This window comes from Balearica regulorum, chromosome 13 (assembly GCF_011004875.1).
Source record: "Balearica regulorum gibbericeps isolate bBalReg1 chromosome 13, bBalReg1.pri, whole genome shotgun sequence".
Classification (NCBI taxonomy): Eukaryota; Metazoa; Chordata; class Aves; order Gruiformes; family Gruidae; genus Balearica; species Balearica regulorum.
Genome location: NC_046196.1, coordinates 17,785,622 through 17,801,645, shown reverse-complemented (window position 1 = coordinate 17,801,645; position 16,024 = coordinate 17,785,622). Strand labels below are relative to the sequence as shown.

General features: G+C 42.9%; 1 protein-coding gene across 3 annotated transcripts; it reads left to right on the top strand.

Annotated features, from left to right (window-relative positions):
- Positions 1 to 2,223: 2,223 nt before the first annotated feature.
- On the top strand, positions 2,224 to 16,024 carry AKTIP (AKT interacting protein). Of its 3 annotated transcripts, none has more exons than XM_075765646.1 (10): positions 2,224 to 2,356; positions 6,829 to 6,943; positions 8,275 to 8,480; positions 10,489 to 10,553; positions 10,643 to 10,743; positions 12,042 to 12,130; positions 12,204 to 12,302; positions 12,521 to 12,628; positions 13,327 to 13,387; positions 15,102 to 16,024. In XM_075765646.1, the coding sequence occupies exons 2-10, from the start codon at positions 6,902 to 6,904 to the stop codon at positions 15,210 to 15,212; spliced, it is 882 nt and encodes a 293-aa protein (XP_075621761.1). In that variant the 5' UTR covers positions 2,224 to 2,356; positions 6,829 to 6,901; the 3' UTR covers positions 15,213 to 16,024. The 3 variants fall into 3 exon arrangements, with proteins under 3 accessions (XP_075621761.1, XP_075621763.1, XP_075621762.1); XM_075765648.1 differs by having other exon boundaries at positions 2,251 to 2,356; positions 15,105 to 16,024; XM_075765647.1 differs by lacking the exon at positions 2,224 to 2,356 and adding an exon at positions 6,269 to 6,448.

Below are 16,024 nucleotides of genomic sequence, written 5' to 3'. Positions count from 1 at the left end.
CCACAAATGATGGTGTTGTAGATCATTACATTGTATGTTAATTACAGCTGGTTGTAGTACAAAAGGATGGGAAAAGTGTTTTCCTTATCAGCGCTTCAGAAGAAATAATCAAAGAAAATGTATTAGACAAAAATTAGTTTGTTTCTTGTTGAAGTATTATTTCTGTAGTTGGTAAAATAGGAAACTTTGGACGGTAGTGGGGTCTGGAGGATTAACAGCGTTATGCTCCATGGCTCGATAAAGTACTCCTCTCAATCCTTGGTATCAAAGTTAAAATATTATCACATTATGATTGTGATAGTTTTGCAACAACCTGAACATGTTCACTCAACACTAAAATGTTGTTCAAGCCACAGAATTTTGCAGTATAAGATCTATGACACCTGCACAACATGCAAATGAGCATTTCGTGATCATCTTGCATTCGTTAGCAAGAGCAGGACCTAACACTGGCAAGACTCTTTGAGGAATGGCTAGGTCGGAAAAGCCCACTGATGAAGGTGACCATGTAAAAAAAGATTTCTCGAAACAGAACCTTCAAAGGAGAGATGGTGGGAAAAGATTTAGAGCAGAAAAAAGAAATTATATAGAGCAGGAAAGAGCCTAAGTAAGAAAAGGAGGTGCCAGCTGATCGCTACTGCTCGTAGCAGTGGAGGGCAGATAGGGAATGTAGGCCGTGTGAACCTGAGCTGCTGTTGTACAGCACGTCAGGGGTGCGGGCAGAGCTTGCATTTGAAATGCTGAAGAGTCGGAAACTGCCAAAGGGTTTTAGCGAGACAGTGGTTCGGCCAGAATAATAACGCTGTTAACTGACTGAAGATTTTAAAGTGATGTTCTGAGGACAGGAAGAAAGGAGAAAGTTACAATAATTGAGACAAAGTGATAACCTTAGCTTGGTATTTTTGCTCATAGCATAGGAACAAAAGAAATCCACCTGGTACTCATTGATTTTTGATTTTCTGGATAATTTTTATTCTTGAGATAGCATGGATTTTGTTGTCATCTTCCAAACCTTGAGAAGGAAGTTTTGGTATAGCATTTTTGTAATTGTTCGAATTACAAACAAAACCTAACTCCTGAAGTTTGTTATTTTGCTCCTTCAGCAGCTTTTCAGACCTAAATTTTGTGTGTATACATACGTATATGTATAGGTAACTATCAACACTCTGTGTGCATGTATGTCTACCTTCTCAGTGATAGTATCAGAAGCTGGCGTGTATTAACTTAAAAAGGGGAAAAACCCAGCTAAAGCGTGTTCCGTACCACGTCCATCCTTAGGAGCCCGCTAAAGAAAAGCGGCAGGAGTCCAGGGTTGACGAGGTCATCCCGAGCGGGAGGCTGGAGGTCCCGCCTTGTGCCTGTACGGCTACCTGCCCCACTGGTGGGGAGGGACCGAGGCTTCACGGCGGCCAGGTGCTCTCCTCCCGCAGCCCTCCTCAGCCGCTGGGCCCCGGGCACGCCCCGCTCCCGTAGCGCAGGGGTCTGCGTCTGCGTCTGCACTCGGCCGCCGTGCGGCCCTTGGCCGGCCTGTGCCGCGTTGGGCTGCCCGCTGGCCGTGCGCAGGGAAGTAACGGCTGTTACGGATTCCGCCGCTTACACCTTTCTCTCTTCTCCGCCTTTCTCCGCAGCTCGTGGACCCTGTGACGACGGTCCGGCCGTCTAACCGCTCCGCCTGCGCCGCACAAGCGGCGGTTTCCGCTCGGACAGAGGGCAGCGACGGACCGACGCCGCCGCGACTGACAGGGCCCGCGCCGTGACGGTGATGGCCGCGCCCCCTCCCGCCTCGGGAACGGCTCTGCCCCTCCCGGACACGCGTCCAGGGCCCCGCCCCCAAGCGGCCTTTCGGGCCCGCCCCCCGCCAGCTACTGGCTGCTCCCGGCCCCGGCCGGCCAATCGCACGCCTCCCCGCTCCCTACCGCCGGCCAATGAGAAATGCTCACTGCTTTAAGCTCCGGTCCTAGCGCCGTCTTCCTGCTGAGAGAGTGACAGGTGCGTCACCACTGCCCCATTGGTCTGCCCGCCCCGAGACGGACAGGCACGCGGGCCAGTCCCCGTCCCTAGGGCGGAACCCTCAGCGGCCGTGCACCCCGCGCCGTGACAGGAGAGCAGTCGGCCTTATTGCATCACGGAGAGGACGGTGGCTGTGAGTGGCTAGCTTTGCCGCCACCGCCCCACCCCGCCCAGCCCTCCCGGAAGAACCGGACGGCGATTGGCCGAGGGGAAGGCCGCGTCCGGATGTGCGATACGGAGGGGCGGGCTTTAAATGGGGCAGTGGCGGGGGTAGAGGGGGAGCGGCGGCGGCGGCTGGCGGGGCCTGGGCCGCGCGTGCAGCGGAGCGGCGGGAGCCTGGGCGCGGGTGAGCGAGCGCGTGCGTGCCTGAGCGCGGCGGCACGACAGGGCCCGGCGCTGCCTCCCCGGGCGTAACGCCAGCGGGGGGTCGCGGGGAGACGGTCCCCGCCGGCACCGGAGGGTCGGCGGACAGCCCCGGCCGCGCTCCGCGGCGGCCACGGCGGCGGGTCGTCTGTCTGCGCCCCGCGGGGCCGTCACCTGTCGCCGGGAGGGGCGCGGGCGGCGCCCGTCCGTTCGCCCCGTGAGGAGCTGCCGCCACCGCGCAGCGTCTGTCGGCCCGGACAGCCCTGTCCCTCACGGGGGAACCGGCCCCGCGGCCCCTTCCCTCCGGGGAACCGCCCGGCGGGGGCGAGCACCAGGGCCCCGGGGCGGCTGCCAGCGGGGCTGGGGCCCGGCGGGCCTCCCTCCACGCCCTTCCAGGCGGCGTCGCTCTGCGGTGCCGGGCACAGCCGCGGCCTCGGCGTGAAATCCGGCCGGGACTGACAGGGCTCAGCTCTCGGGGCTCCGCAGGGCTGGTTTTTTTCCCTGCTCTGACCCACCAGTTCTCCTCCAGCTGACAGTCCCCTCTGCAAGCCCGGCCGTCCTGTGAAACTTGGCGGGTCGTCCCCTTGTGTCTTTTAACCTGGTAGCTGTTGTTTAAGGGCCGGTTTCGTTGGCGTAGATTGTGATTTCCCTAAGAGGGGTGTTGGAGGATTGAAGTCATAGCAGCAGGTGTCGGTAGGGAAGCTGTAATCCATCTGTGGAGGAACAGGCTTGACTGGTCAGTGTTCCTGTTCAGTGCCAGCATTCCTTCAGCGACTCCCTCGTCGCCCAGTGGGTTAAGGTGTGGGCTAACGAAGTCCTTGAGTCCCGAGAAGACCAGGAGTAGACGTGCTGCAGAGTTGCTGGACAAACATGTAATGGTGTGATCAACGTGTGTTGTTCTTTGCTAGTGCTCCGCCTAATCAGCTCTGTTCATTCTCACATATAGGAGTGGTTCCTTTCCCTTTTAGGCAGGGAATAAAAAGCATTAAAAACATGTATACATAAAAACTTATATTGTATGTGTTGTATATTTGTCTATACATTTTTTTCTTCGTGAGGAATTGTTTATGTTTCCAGAAAATGTTTAGCAAAGTGCTTTGTTGAATCACACAAAGCATTTGTCACATTGCTTTAGTGTTGTGTTTAATGACCCTGCTGATAATAGGGGAAAAATTTGACCCATGATATGACAGTAGGTATAAATAATAGAAGTAAGCTTTAATGAGAACACCTAGTGTAGAGAAGGAAAAGGTGCAAAAGCGAAGTACTTAAAATTTTGGGTTTTGTTAGTGATAACTGTTTTTCACGTATTTTAGAGTGATGATGCTGCATGAGTTTACACTTGCTCTCACTGCTCTCATGTATTTTGTACCTTGGTGCTGGTGAACATCAACATAAGGTTATGTTTGGCGGCAGGTGGCTTGCTTGGTCCAGGTATGGTAGGACCTCAGTAATGCGGTGCTGTGTAGGAGTTAGAAGCAGCAGCAGCATTCGAAGTAATGTCTCTTCACAAGTCTGTGTTGTGTCTTTTTAATTGCTGTTGTACTCAAAGGAAGGCACTAGAGAAAAAGAGATCTATAAAAAGTCCATAGGAGGAGGACTGCTTGGAGGAGTGCTGTTATTTTCTGTTCTTGAAGTGGTAGAAATTAGTAGAAAGCATTACCGAGCGGCACACTATTAAGCCTGCTCTTAACTAAGGCACTGTGAACGATGACAATGTGAAGGGAGGCAGGGTGGTGATTTTGAGTGTGTTCGTTCCCTTTTCATAAAATGAGGAGCGTGTATTGGGTTCCTTTGGGAAGCCGATGGTTTCAGTAGTTGCAGCACTGTAAGCTGCTGTAATGGTGGATACCTTGTAGTAGACATTGTAACCCCGTGTGATACTGAATGCCTGAACTGCCTAGAATTTCTATTTAATGATATTGGGTCTTGGCTCTACTTGTCTGCTGCAGAATTTCTGTGTAGTGAGAAGTAGGATAAACAGTCTAACTTAAATGTGCTGTTACTTGATTATTATTTTTTAATATATTTTTTAATTATTCTTGTGATTGATGTGGGGTAGTAAACTGTGAGGTAAAGGCACTAGAGAGCATAAGCAGTTGTGGGTAAGTTTCCTGTACTGAAATAATTCTCCACTCTTATGTAGCATAGCTAGAAGGAGTGAGTGTGATTTGAAATAAACTCTAAACACCTTGAAAGGCTTTTTAAATGACCCTCCTCTGGGAAGCTGGTACTCTGAGGTTATTAATTCTCCGTCATAAATAGTATTTTAACAGGTGAATGAGACTGGAAACAGTTTTAACAGTAAGTCTAGGACAATGCCATGTATCCCTTATTACTGGCAGGCAACTGCATAAAATATCTCTGTGTAAGAGAATTTCTGTAGTTTAACTAGAGCTAAAACAATGTTTTATTTAACAGCCTGTAATCTTAACAGCCTGTAAATAGGCATCTCTATAATTAAAAGCTTTTCAACAAAGCTGGAAGTGTACTGAGAGAGATGCATAGCTGCTTTCTGAAAGGTGGAGTCAGTGACTGAACTCCATCTAGGACCAGTTATCATGCCTCTAGATCGGTTCCCTGTTTAACTGGTAATAGGTTAGGCTTGGTTTTTGTTTTTTTTCTTTGTCCTGCTCAGCTCCTGTATGTCATATTTCTGGTTCTGAAATAATGCAATTTATGTTACCTAGTCTTAAAAAAACATCAGCCCAAACAAAGAAAAAAATCCCACCCAAACCCCATAATCATGCCAGATTCCAGCTGATTGTCTTCCAACCTGTACCTCAGCTTCCAGCACTTTTCTCTCGTCAGAGCTGTAGCACTCAGGTGCTGTCTTTGTGCGTCAGTTCCTCCTCTTTCTGGTTACACTGAAGTTTCCCGAGGAAATGTCTTGTACCTTCCTAGCCTAGCATCTTGCTGTCTTAGTCCGGCTGAGTTCCACAGAAGAGAAGAGGCCGATGGCGTAGCCCTCTGGCATGGCCCTGCTTTGGGGGGAAAAGTGAAAACATCATCTCACTGTGGTCACAGGGCATGCCCCAGCACAGGACCCGTGCTTTGACTTTCTGTTTTCAGTGGCTCGGAATGATGTGAGACTCTATGGCTGCTGAAGAGGAAAAGTATCTGGAGGAATCGTGTGTAATGGAATGTTTGAGATGATTTTGGGGTTGGGAAATTAATTAACTTTCATCACTTTTGTGAATGGTGCTTGCATTTTTTAATGCTTTGGTGCTATATAGTCTAGAAGGATACCTATGATTTCTTATCAATGTTTCTTTTAAAAATTTACCACTGCTAGACTTTCTTTGGACAAATTGTCTGGCTTATTTTTTTTTCTTTTAACAAGATTGGCATTTATTTTCATTTTAGGAAGATTTTTTGATCATGTTACCATTTTCTCTATAAACTAATCAAATCAATGGGTGAACAGGTGGTGCCTTGTGTACTGTAGAAAAACTTAGTGTTGACTTCAATAGAAGCCTGTGCCATTCTCTCTCTTTCTCTGACATCCTATGAATTGCCTGGGTCAATGTTGTACAACTTCCTATTAAAGAAATTGAATAAAGTGAATTGCCTCAAAACCTGAGTTAATGTAGCCAGAAATGGGGGGGGGGGGCGGGGAGCGGAAACTAGGAGAACAGGAGGGGAAAAGAAAGAGTGGAGGAAATAGGCTGTGCTAGATGAGAGGTGCTGTAGATGAGAATTTTTGCACAAACAATAGGAAGACTTAAAAAAAAAAGTGAGAAAGCCAAGGACATACAGTAGACGGCACGCTGAAACTCTAAATACTGCTGAAGTTCTTGTTATTGAACTGCTGATCTAAAGAGCACTGAGCCTTAGTGCTTATAACGAAACCATTAAATAAGCTACAGAAAAACTTCTGTGTTCTGCGGCTTTGTCTATTCCTGGTGATGTTCCAATGCAGTTGAAAACAAAATGACACATACATGATGCAAACTCGATGGGAGGCTCGTCTGTTTCACTGGGAACAGTGGAGATGTTTTCAAACTGGAGTGCTTCAAAAACATGCAAAGTCAGCAGTGTATGTGAGGGGCAATGCTTCACCATAACTACAAGAGTAAGCCATTGTATTACTGTGCAGTGCCAGACGTGAGTTGTGAAGTGATAACTTTTTAATATTTGCATGTGTAGAGGATCTTTTTTGACTGTGCTGAGCCAATAGATGGTCTTTTTTTCCAGTTGGTAAGACAAAATGTGGAATGCAGAACCTAGAGTGTCTTTCTAGCAGAAAGAAGGCAGGGTTTCACACACAAAAATTATTTCCTGGACAACTGTATTATTGTCCTGGTTGGCAGTTTTAACTATTGTCAGTCTTAACTACAAGACATTTTTTTCTGAAGTTACAAAAATATAAAGCTGGCTGCAGAATTAGTTCTGAATCCTATTTATAGATTAAGTCTTGTTTATCTTATAGAATGCATTCTGTGTATTTTTAAGGTATAAACCAGAGAGACCTGAGGACACTCTGAAGACACTGAGAAGTTGCAGTCCTTTATTTGGAATACACGTTATGAACCCTTTCTGGAGCATGTCTACAAGTTCTGTGCGCAAGGTAGGTATTTAATGGATGGATGCCATAAGGTGTTAACATGTGTTGAGGGACAGTAGCAGTTCTGGAAAAGACCGTCAGATGATCTACAAATACAGTTGGAATGTGTGTGTTATCCCGAGGATTGTGATCATCTTCAGTAACAGCGTAAGCTAGCTTTGAGCTGCATTAACTGGAATGTGACTGTGGCTGGAGTCTACTCCAGAATTTGTTGACTTTTCTTATCTGAAGCATCTTTAAGTAGGAAAGATGAAACAAACTTGTTCAAATGACTGAAAAACTTTTTACTTAGGATGTCTGTTTACTGTCTTATATAGACCTTAGCCAGATACTGCATGTGCAGCGAGTGTTGATAAAACTGAGCCTCCATAATGCTATTGCTACTTTAGATTGTATGTATAAAAGCATGATGGTTCTAGGGTTAATTGCTTCTCGGGTGTTCAGTGCCAGGGCAAATTACATAACTTTGATGATGATGATGATTGTGACGTAGGTATTGTACTAGTGCAAGTCTCAAGTGCTACAAAACACTGTAGCCTAAATCATGCCTTTAGTCACCACAACTAGCCTAATCACAAGTCTGTGGTCTGCAGGTTTCTCTTGGCAATCTGTAGAATGATTTTGAGGTTGTACGTAGTTGGTCACTGCTACACTGCTAGAGAACACTGTACTAAGTAGAAAATGGATTTGTGTTTTGTCTTTTTTATTAAAAGACAGCATAGGCATAAAAAGGTCAGTATGGCAAAACTATTTAAACTGGGCTTGATAGCACTGTCAAATGGTGATTCTTTCACAGTGGGAATGGACTACATAACCAGCTCCAAGTGGGATGCTGGTGTCTTAAGCACAGGCAGGAAATGAAATAAATGAAATTTTCTGTAGAAGGTTCTTATTTCATCTCAGCTTTATTACACTACTTTTAAAAACTCTCTGAAGTCTAGAACACGAGGATGCTTGTCAGTGGAAATGATTTATCTTGATGCACTGTGTGCTAGAAATAGAATGGCTTCTAAGCTGAAGTTATATACTATCTGGTTCCAGTTTCTAAATAAATATAAGCCTCCTTAAGCATTTGTCGTAATCTGCAGATTTCCTATTCAGCATTGATGACTTTTGTACTTGTAGGCTAGGTTTGATTGAATAGAAGTCTATTTAAAAACAGAAGCCAAAGAGACACCACTCCCATGCAACAGAACACCAAAACCCAAGATATGTTTCATTGGCCAAGCTTATAATTAGCAAGCTTGGGTTTAAACCTGTGTTAAAATATGTTCATATGTTAAATGTTTATGAAATACAACCTGTAATCTCATGGTTCTCTTTTAATTTAACAGAGACCTGAAGCTGAAGAGAAAACTTTGAGTGGAGAGGTGCGAACCAGTCCTCTACGAGCCTCTACAAAGAAACAGTTGCCTTCTATTCCAAAGAATGCTGTGCCAATAACCAAGCCTGCTTCACCTGCCACGTCATCCCAGTCGACAAATGGAACACATGCTTCTTATGGGCCTTTTTATTTGGAGTATTCCCTCCTTGCAGAATTGTAGGTTTTAACTTTTTTTGTGTCTGTTTTTAGGTCACTGGGCTTATGCTTCAGTGGGAATAACGTGCAGGGATCTAGTTCTTCCATGGTGTCTTTGCCTTAGTGCTTGAAGAAGGCAGTAAAACTTAGGTTCCACAAAATTCTTTTTCTGGAGCAGCAGTCTCAATTTCCTGAGGTAGCAGGGGAGAGGAAAATGAGATGAGATTTTAAGGAGTGTGTTTGGATGTGATTCTCTGAATTATTACATATCTCGGTCTTCACATAACGCATTTTGGGTTTAGGCCTCCTGACGAGTTATCCTAATAGCTTTCTGTTCAGAAATACTGACTTTTTGAAACCCATATTAAAATGGAAGCCAGCAGGTGTCTAGTGGGAAGATGGTTATGAAGGTATGGTACTGTCTAATGGAGTTAGGATGTGGGAGCTTCCTTCAGCTGTTACATGGAACACTGGAATGCTGCCTGACACGGCTTATTAAATGGATATTAGGAAGACCGTATTCTTTCCTGTCTTTCAGTGATACTTACCATGAAACTTATGAGGGAGGACTTAGTGCAATTTAAATAGCTTTCTCTGGATCAGTTGCGTTTGGTCCAATCTAGTGATTTGCAGACTGCTGTGGAAGCACACAAATCTCTCTTTGTCTGCAAAACTTCCAAGTTATATAAAGTTACATAAACTGTCTTGTGCTACAAAGCTGAAGGGACTTCCTCTGTAACAGACATACTGGATTCTCAAGTATGTAGTGCCTTTTGGAATGAAATCCCTGGAGTCCTTATGCAACACCAAGTCTCAATTCTTGCATTTAACCATTAAATTTAAAGTGAGAACTCTCAAAACATTAATCTTTTTTTTTTCAGGGAACTGACCCTGACTTCTTAATTCAAGAAAGATGTTTTTCTTCTGCAGCATGCAAAAATAATTGGTATCATAACGTAAACTTTATAAATTAATTATTAGGGAAATATTATAGAAATCGTAAGGGGAGAACTGTGTTAATATTTTGCTTTAAGATTATTGTTTGTTTGTACAAGCACATGGCATTCAATTTAATGGACCTATATGCTGAGTAACTGGAAAACCTATAAAGTGAATAATTTGGTCTATAATTTGTAGTGTTCAGTAGAATCTGCATACCTCACAACTACAATGGGTTAAACTTACTGGCAACTTCTTGTGTTCATTGATTTGAAAAATAGTAAAAATAGCACATTTTGCCTTCGTGGTACTGTTAGTTATCAAATGGACTTTCCTAAAAGGCAAAGGGAGAGGGAGAAACTCTTCTCATAATGCATTGGTCATTGATGACTGCAGATCGTGACTGGATTATCATCACAGGAAGTGAAACAGCAAATAAGTGAAAGTTTGGGAAAATGGCTTGGCCTATGCTGTTAATGAGATGCCTGGAATCACTTCATCCAGATCTCTAACATACCTTGCGTCTTACCTGTCCTTTTTATTCTCTGTTACTTTGTTTTGTTGGTGGCCAGTGTAATTTCTGTTTGACCTGCAGCATAGTCTTATCTAAAAGTGGAAAACTACTTGTCTGAAATTGAAGTTAAAGCTTTGGTCATAATTCAGAATTAACTACAATTGACTGCAAATCTGCATTCAAAATTACTTAATTGCATTTCTTTTTTTCTTCTTTACTTTGAAACTGGGAATTCAGCAAATAAGTGGAAATTTCAGTACTGACATGCATTACATGCATCTACTGGGGGAAGAATTTATTTCTACTCTTCTACTTACAGTTTTATCAGGCGAAAGAATGTTTTTCTGTTAGTATCTCTTTAAGTGGAAGAGTAAGAAAAGCAAGAGGGAAAGAATATGGTTTCACTAGTTTTCTGCCCCTTCCTTCTGTGAGCAATCTGCCCTTGGGAATTGATTGTAAGTTTGTGAAGAAGTGCCCTGCTAAGCTATTGATAGTACATTCTGGGTTTATTGTTGGCAGCTTGCTGTAGATTTAATGTAGTTGTGGAGCTGTTCTAAATACTGATTCCAATTGCAGTACCTTGGTTGTAAAGCAGAAATTGCCAGGTGTCTACGTGCAGCCATCTTACCGATCAGCATTAAGTAAGTTTAAATTTAAACTTTTTAAAAACATATATATAAAAAAATATATTTTTACATTCTTTCACTCAAGCAAACTTTCTCACTTGCAGTGTGGTTTGGTGTCATATTCATAAGACATGGACTCTACCAGGATGGTGTGTTTAAATTTACTGTCTATATTCCTGATAATTACCCAGATGGAGACTGCCCGGTAAGTGGTTGCGTGTGTCTCGGTTTTTTCTTGTTTTCTGGTGTTTTAAGTATGACTCTTTGTCAAAGCTAGTATACCAATTAGCTTCTCATTTCCTTGAACTAGTTTTGTTCAGTTGGCTGGGCTCATTTGTGATGTCTTGTACATATTTCCTAACATCTGTGGAGGAATCATGTTGCTCTGATTACCGAGGCTGGTGTTGAGTGAACTTCCTGAGGTTACATGCGTTAGAATATTAAGTAATCAACCATTTCTCTACCTCAGCTCTTGATCTCCTACTTCCTTGGCAAAGAAGTTAATGTTGAAATGCTTAAAAAAAGTATCTAAATTCTGAGTAGCAATAGAATGTGACATAAAATCCAGATGTCTGTGCTGTGCTTGCTGTAGTACTACAGGATTTCTTGCCTGTCTCTCTTCTAAATTACTTTGCAACAAAGAACTAAAAGAACTTGAGGAGAAAGTTGGTGAAACAAAGGGAGGTAAATAGTATGGTGTTACCTTCCATCTCTGCTTTCTCTTTTTCTCTTTAGGGAAAAGTATCCCAGTTATTACATAAATTAAAAAAAAAAAAAAATCTCGTGGCAGTCTGACTCCGGAGCAGAGCAGCCGGCCCTCTTGGCCAAATTTCTATGAGAGGAAGATTGGGGGACAGGTGTATGTAACTGCTGTAGCTGAGAACAAGTTGCTGTGTCAGGAAGCTGTCTGCTTGGTGTCAAGTTTTGTGTACAGCTATCATCTTAAAAAGGGCAGAGCTAGTGGGAAACAGTTTCTTTCAAAGATTAGACTTTAGTATCTCTCATGCAGCCATCATTCTTTTGCTAGCATAGGGCTTTAAAACCTTCCTTTGGAAGAATGCATGAAGACCAGAGGAAACTAGCTGTACAGAACTGAAGCACCATGGTGTCGTTGCACAGTTTACTTAAAGATGTAGGATAAAAACAGTATTGATTGTAGCTCAAGTATGTAAAAAGCTTTCAGTCACAAATAGCTAAACCAGAAAAACTCCTTTAATCTGATCTTATCTGATATTATTACCTGTGTTGGCACTAGTGCTTGTGCAGTTAGCTGGATTAGTTTCCTGATTTGGTGATAAGCATGTGAGAGAGGACAAGACCCTGCATGTAACATGGGCGTGTTGGGTTACAGTTTCACAGTTGGTATAAATCACTTCAGGTTGCTTTCTTTTTAATACAGTAACAATTAATTAGTGTTTGGATCCAACATCTGACTGACCGTCACCCAGTGGTTTTAACATGAGGGTTGAAGTTGTCATAATGAATTTTTTTTTTCTAATGCAGCGCTTGGTTTTTGATCTGCCTGTCTTCCATCCGCTGGTAGATCCTTTGTCTGGTGAACTGGATGTGAAAAGAGCATTTGCAAAATGGAGGTTAGTGGTAACATATTGACGTATAATTTGAAAGAAGTTTGTTCCTTTCTTCATTGTGTTTTGTTCTTTTCAGGCGAAATCATAATCACATATGGCAAGTATTAATGTATGCTCGCAGAGTCTTCTACAAGATTGATACAACTAGTCCTCTGAACCCTGAGGCTGCAGTGCTGTAAGTATCTTCCATGCCTACAGATACGGTCTCCTAAGAGATTTTTTGTATAGACTTGCAGAAACAAGAGATCTGTAAAATTGTTTATCAGTTCATGCTCCCTACCTCTAGAGTCGGTTGCACTAGGAACTAAAGTTAAGGCTTTGCCAAGTCTGTCTGTGCTTCTAGAGGAAATTTGTTTCTCCTTGCAAATACTTAACGTTACTTCTCTCTTGCAGGTATGAGAAGGATATTCAGCTGTTCAAAAGTAAAGTGGTGGACAGTGTCAAACTATGCAGCAGTCACTTATTTGATCAGCCTAAAATAGAGGATCCCTATGCAATCATGTGAGTACCATGAGCAAATTCACCATGCCCTAATGTTTTGAGAACAAGTGTTAGTGTAGGTGTTGATTTGAAGCCTTTCTCTGCCAAGTTGACTGACCTGTTGGTTTTTTTCCTTACATCTATAGCAATACTTTGAATATTTCTACCCTTGTTTCTTTCTGTTTACTATTGAGTGAATCTTGAGTATAATCAGACACTTGTGTTTACTGTTTTTTCACTAAGCAACCAAAACTTAAAAAAAACCTCAGCAAAACCCTGAACAAATAAACAAACAAAAGCCCCCAAACCACCTCACCTCCCTCAAGTAGAGATACCCATGGAGTAAATATTGCTTTCAAGTTTTCCTGAACTCAGTTTGCATGACTATAGCTTTGGTCATGCTTTTAAATTCTTTTAAGCTTGACTGCTTGGGGGATGGAAGAGTCAGCTCCATAGTGAATATGAGTGGTGTTTCATGCAACACCTGCTGAACTGCTGAATTCTCATTGCAAATAAAAATGAAAACCTGAATGTTTCTTGTTGAAAAAGATTGTGACAATGTGAATTTAGTTCTTAACTGTGTTTTAACACTGAAAACTCAGACTTGTACTTGACTTTAAATTCAGCAAACTAAACGAAGGAAAATTGATGCTTTGTACTCTGTCTATGCTGTAGTTTGCAAAAATGCAAAGTAAGAGATAACTATACTTTCTCCATAGTTTTTCTCCGTGGAATCCAGCTATACATGATGAAGCTAGAGAGAAGATGTTGACTCAGAAGGTACGTGCAAAGTCCAGATTCTCACTATAGTAAGGGTTTATTGCCTGATAAGGGAAGAAAGGTGTTCTGTCTCGTTGTGATGAACATGTACTAGACTGACCTTATTCCACCTCTCTTTGGGATCAGCAGGCATGCTGAAACTGATTTGGTCTCCTCACTAAGCAGTTATGTCACTGTTCTAACTTCAGTGTGTTGAGCAATCGGTCATTTAGCCAGCTAGAAAGCTTTGTTGGTACAGTTGTTGGCACACTTGGCAGATTTTTTGTTTAGGAATGGAAAGGAGGGAAGAAGGGGAAAGAAGAGATTTGCAGACTGCTTATTAGCTTGTTCTGAACTTGTCATGACTGTTACCACTTCTGCCTAACCTGACAGTCCTCAACTTCTTTGTTCTCTTCTGTTGAGAGATCTTTCATTACTGAATCAAAGCTTCAGGGCCGTCTTCTCATTCCAAACTTTTTTTTTTCCTTCCTTGAAAAAGGAAGTTCCCTAAGCATGCATCCTCTTTCTTCTGCAACCCTGGATCTTTGTTCATTATCTGTGTAATTCCTGTGCCTTGGGAAACAACTAGGCCGTTCTAGAGCTGTAGCCCAGGAAAGACTGTGATGTCCCAATTCCCTGCTGAGCACGTGGCTTTTGCTAGGTGATGTCCCATGAGCAGCGTGTGATGGGCAGGTGCTACTCTGCCAGGCTCGAGCCTAAGTGATCCCTCTTGTTTGCTGTTGTGTGATGTTCTATGGCAATTCTGTCACACAGTGTTACCTTTTACACAAAACATGGGGAGGGACAGAAGTAGTACAGGTCTGGTTTTCTTGCTGACTTAATTTACTTTGTCAGGCAAAAGGCTTCCTGTAGTATGATAAAGTCTACTCACCTAATTATCCCTTTCTAGAACCTGATGTGTCATTCCAGGTTTGATGTAGTTGGCATACAGATGATCTGATGAGCCTGTAGCGGTGTGGAGGAAGGGCTAGTTCCTAGTATGCAAAAAAAGCCTGCAAGCTATTCTGTTTCTCTGACCTGCTAGAGTAGGTATCTAATTTACTAATCTTCTTAAACTACTTTAAGTCTACAAATGCTTGAAGCTGCACCTTTATCCGTCAACTTGAAACATTTTTTGTCTTTTAAATTGCGATAGTCAGTCTTAAATGTTCATTGCATTGTGTGGGTAGAAATAGTTACTGTTCAAGCATTTTACCATGATAAATGCTCAGGGGAGGGAAGGACCAGCCTTGGAAAGCATTAAGAAACTCCGCAGTTGCATTCAGAAGCCTTGGGTGGGGTGCGGTACTCCTCCACAGTATGCCCAGCATCACGAGGTAGTATGCTACAGTTAAAATGTCAGGCTAAGGACAGAAATGTTTTGATTTGGATTGACGCTTCTTTCTGTACAACCGAGGACTTTGGCAAATAGCAGTGCAGCGGGGCTGGGCCATGGCCTTCAAGTGAAAAGCGCTATTCAAGGAGTATCTTGATCTTTATGGTAACAAGACATGAACTAAGTCATTAAAACTCTCCTGTAATGTCAGGTAGTTCTACACATGCCACACAGATTCACAGAAATTGAAGCAATAGCCGTTTTACTGTTCCTCTTTGAGGAGAGGAAACAATGCTAGCCTCTTCTATGCTTGTATTTGCCAAAGGTAAAATGGATGGGGAGGGACTTCAGAGGGTTTGGGGTATCTCATAATTCTGACTTTAACTCTCTTCTACCTAGAAGAAGCCAGAAGACCAGCACTGCAAAAGCATGCACGTTTCTGGGCTGTCGTGGGTAAAGCCTGGCTCGGTTCAGCCTTTCAGCAAAGAGGAGAAGACGATGCCTACTTAGTTCTTCTGGATGATGGTGCACAAAACACTTTCTGTGGGTGGAGGGAATGTGATGGAGGGAGAAACAGCGAAGCAGTGGTTTCCTTCTTGACTACGGACTAGTGAAAGCTGAATGGTAGCAGTGACTCCAGTAAACCTGTTCAACGGATTACTGACTCTTAATGTTTTACATATGCATTAGGTTTTAAAGGCTTGCCTGGAGTTTGGAAGTCTCTCTTGAACACTGCAGTACTTCTACCTGAAGACTGTCTAGGGTGGGTTATTCCTCAGGGCTCTGAAATGCCTGGAGGTTTTGGGTTGGTTTTTAAGCTTTTATTTTTTTCCCCTCCAGGAATAGCAATTTTTTAAAAAATCTTAAATTACTGGCAGAAATATTAGCATTGGAAATATGATGCCAGAGGTAAGCTGTGTTCATGTAAACTAATATAGCAGAGTTAAACACTATATTTAATGGTTTTAAATACTTTTGGTTTCTATTGTAAATATATTAGGATTTGAAATTGTAAATAGACGGTTCATTGACTCCTTTAGCACTTTCCAGAGGTAAAGCTGGGGATGACGTATGATGTATTATTGATTTGTAAATGGCTGTTGTCACTAAAGCGCACATTAGTCTGACAAGGTGAAACAGAATGTCAGGCTTGTTAGACTTTATTACATAAACACTAAAATCAAAGCTTTTAATGGTGGTCTCTTGAGCTAATAAAATCTTAGAGGATTTTAGATTCCCTAGGTGTCTAGGGGATGACTTAGGATAGCTTGACTAATGTGTGTTAATAGTGACATCTTAAAATAAAAAGAAACCGTGATCTA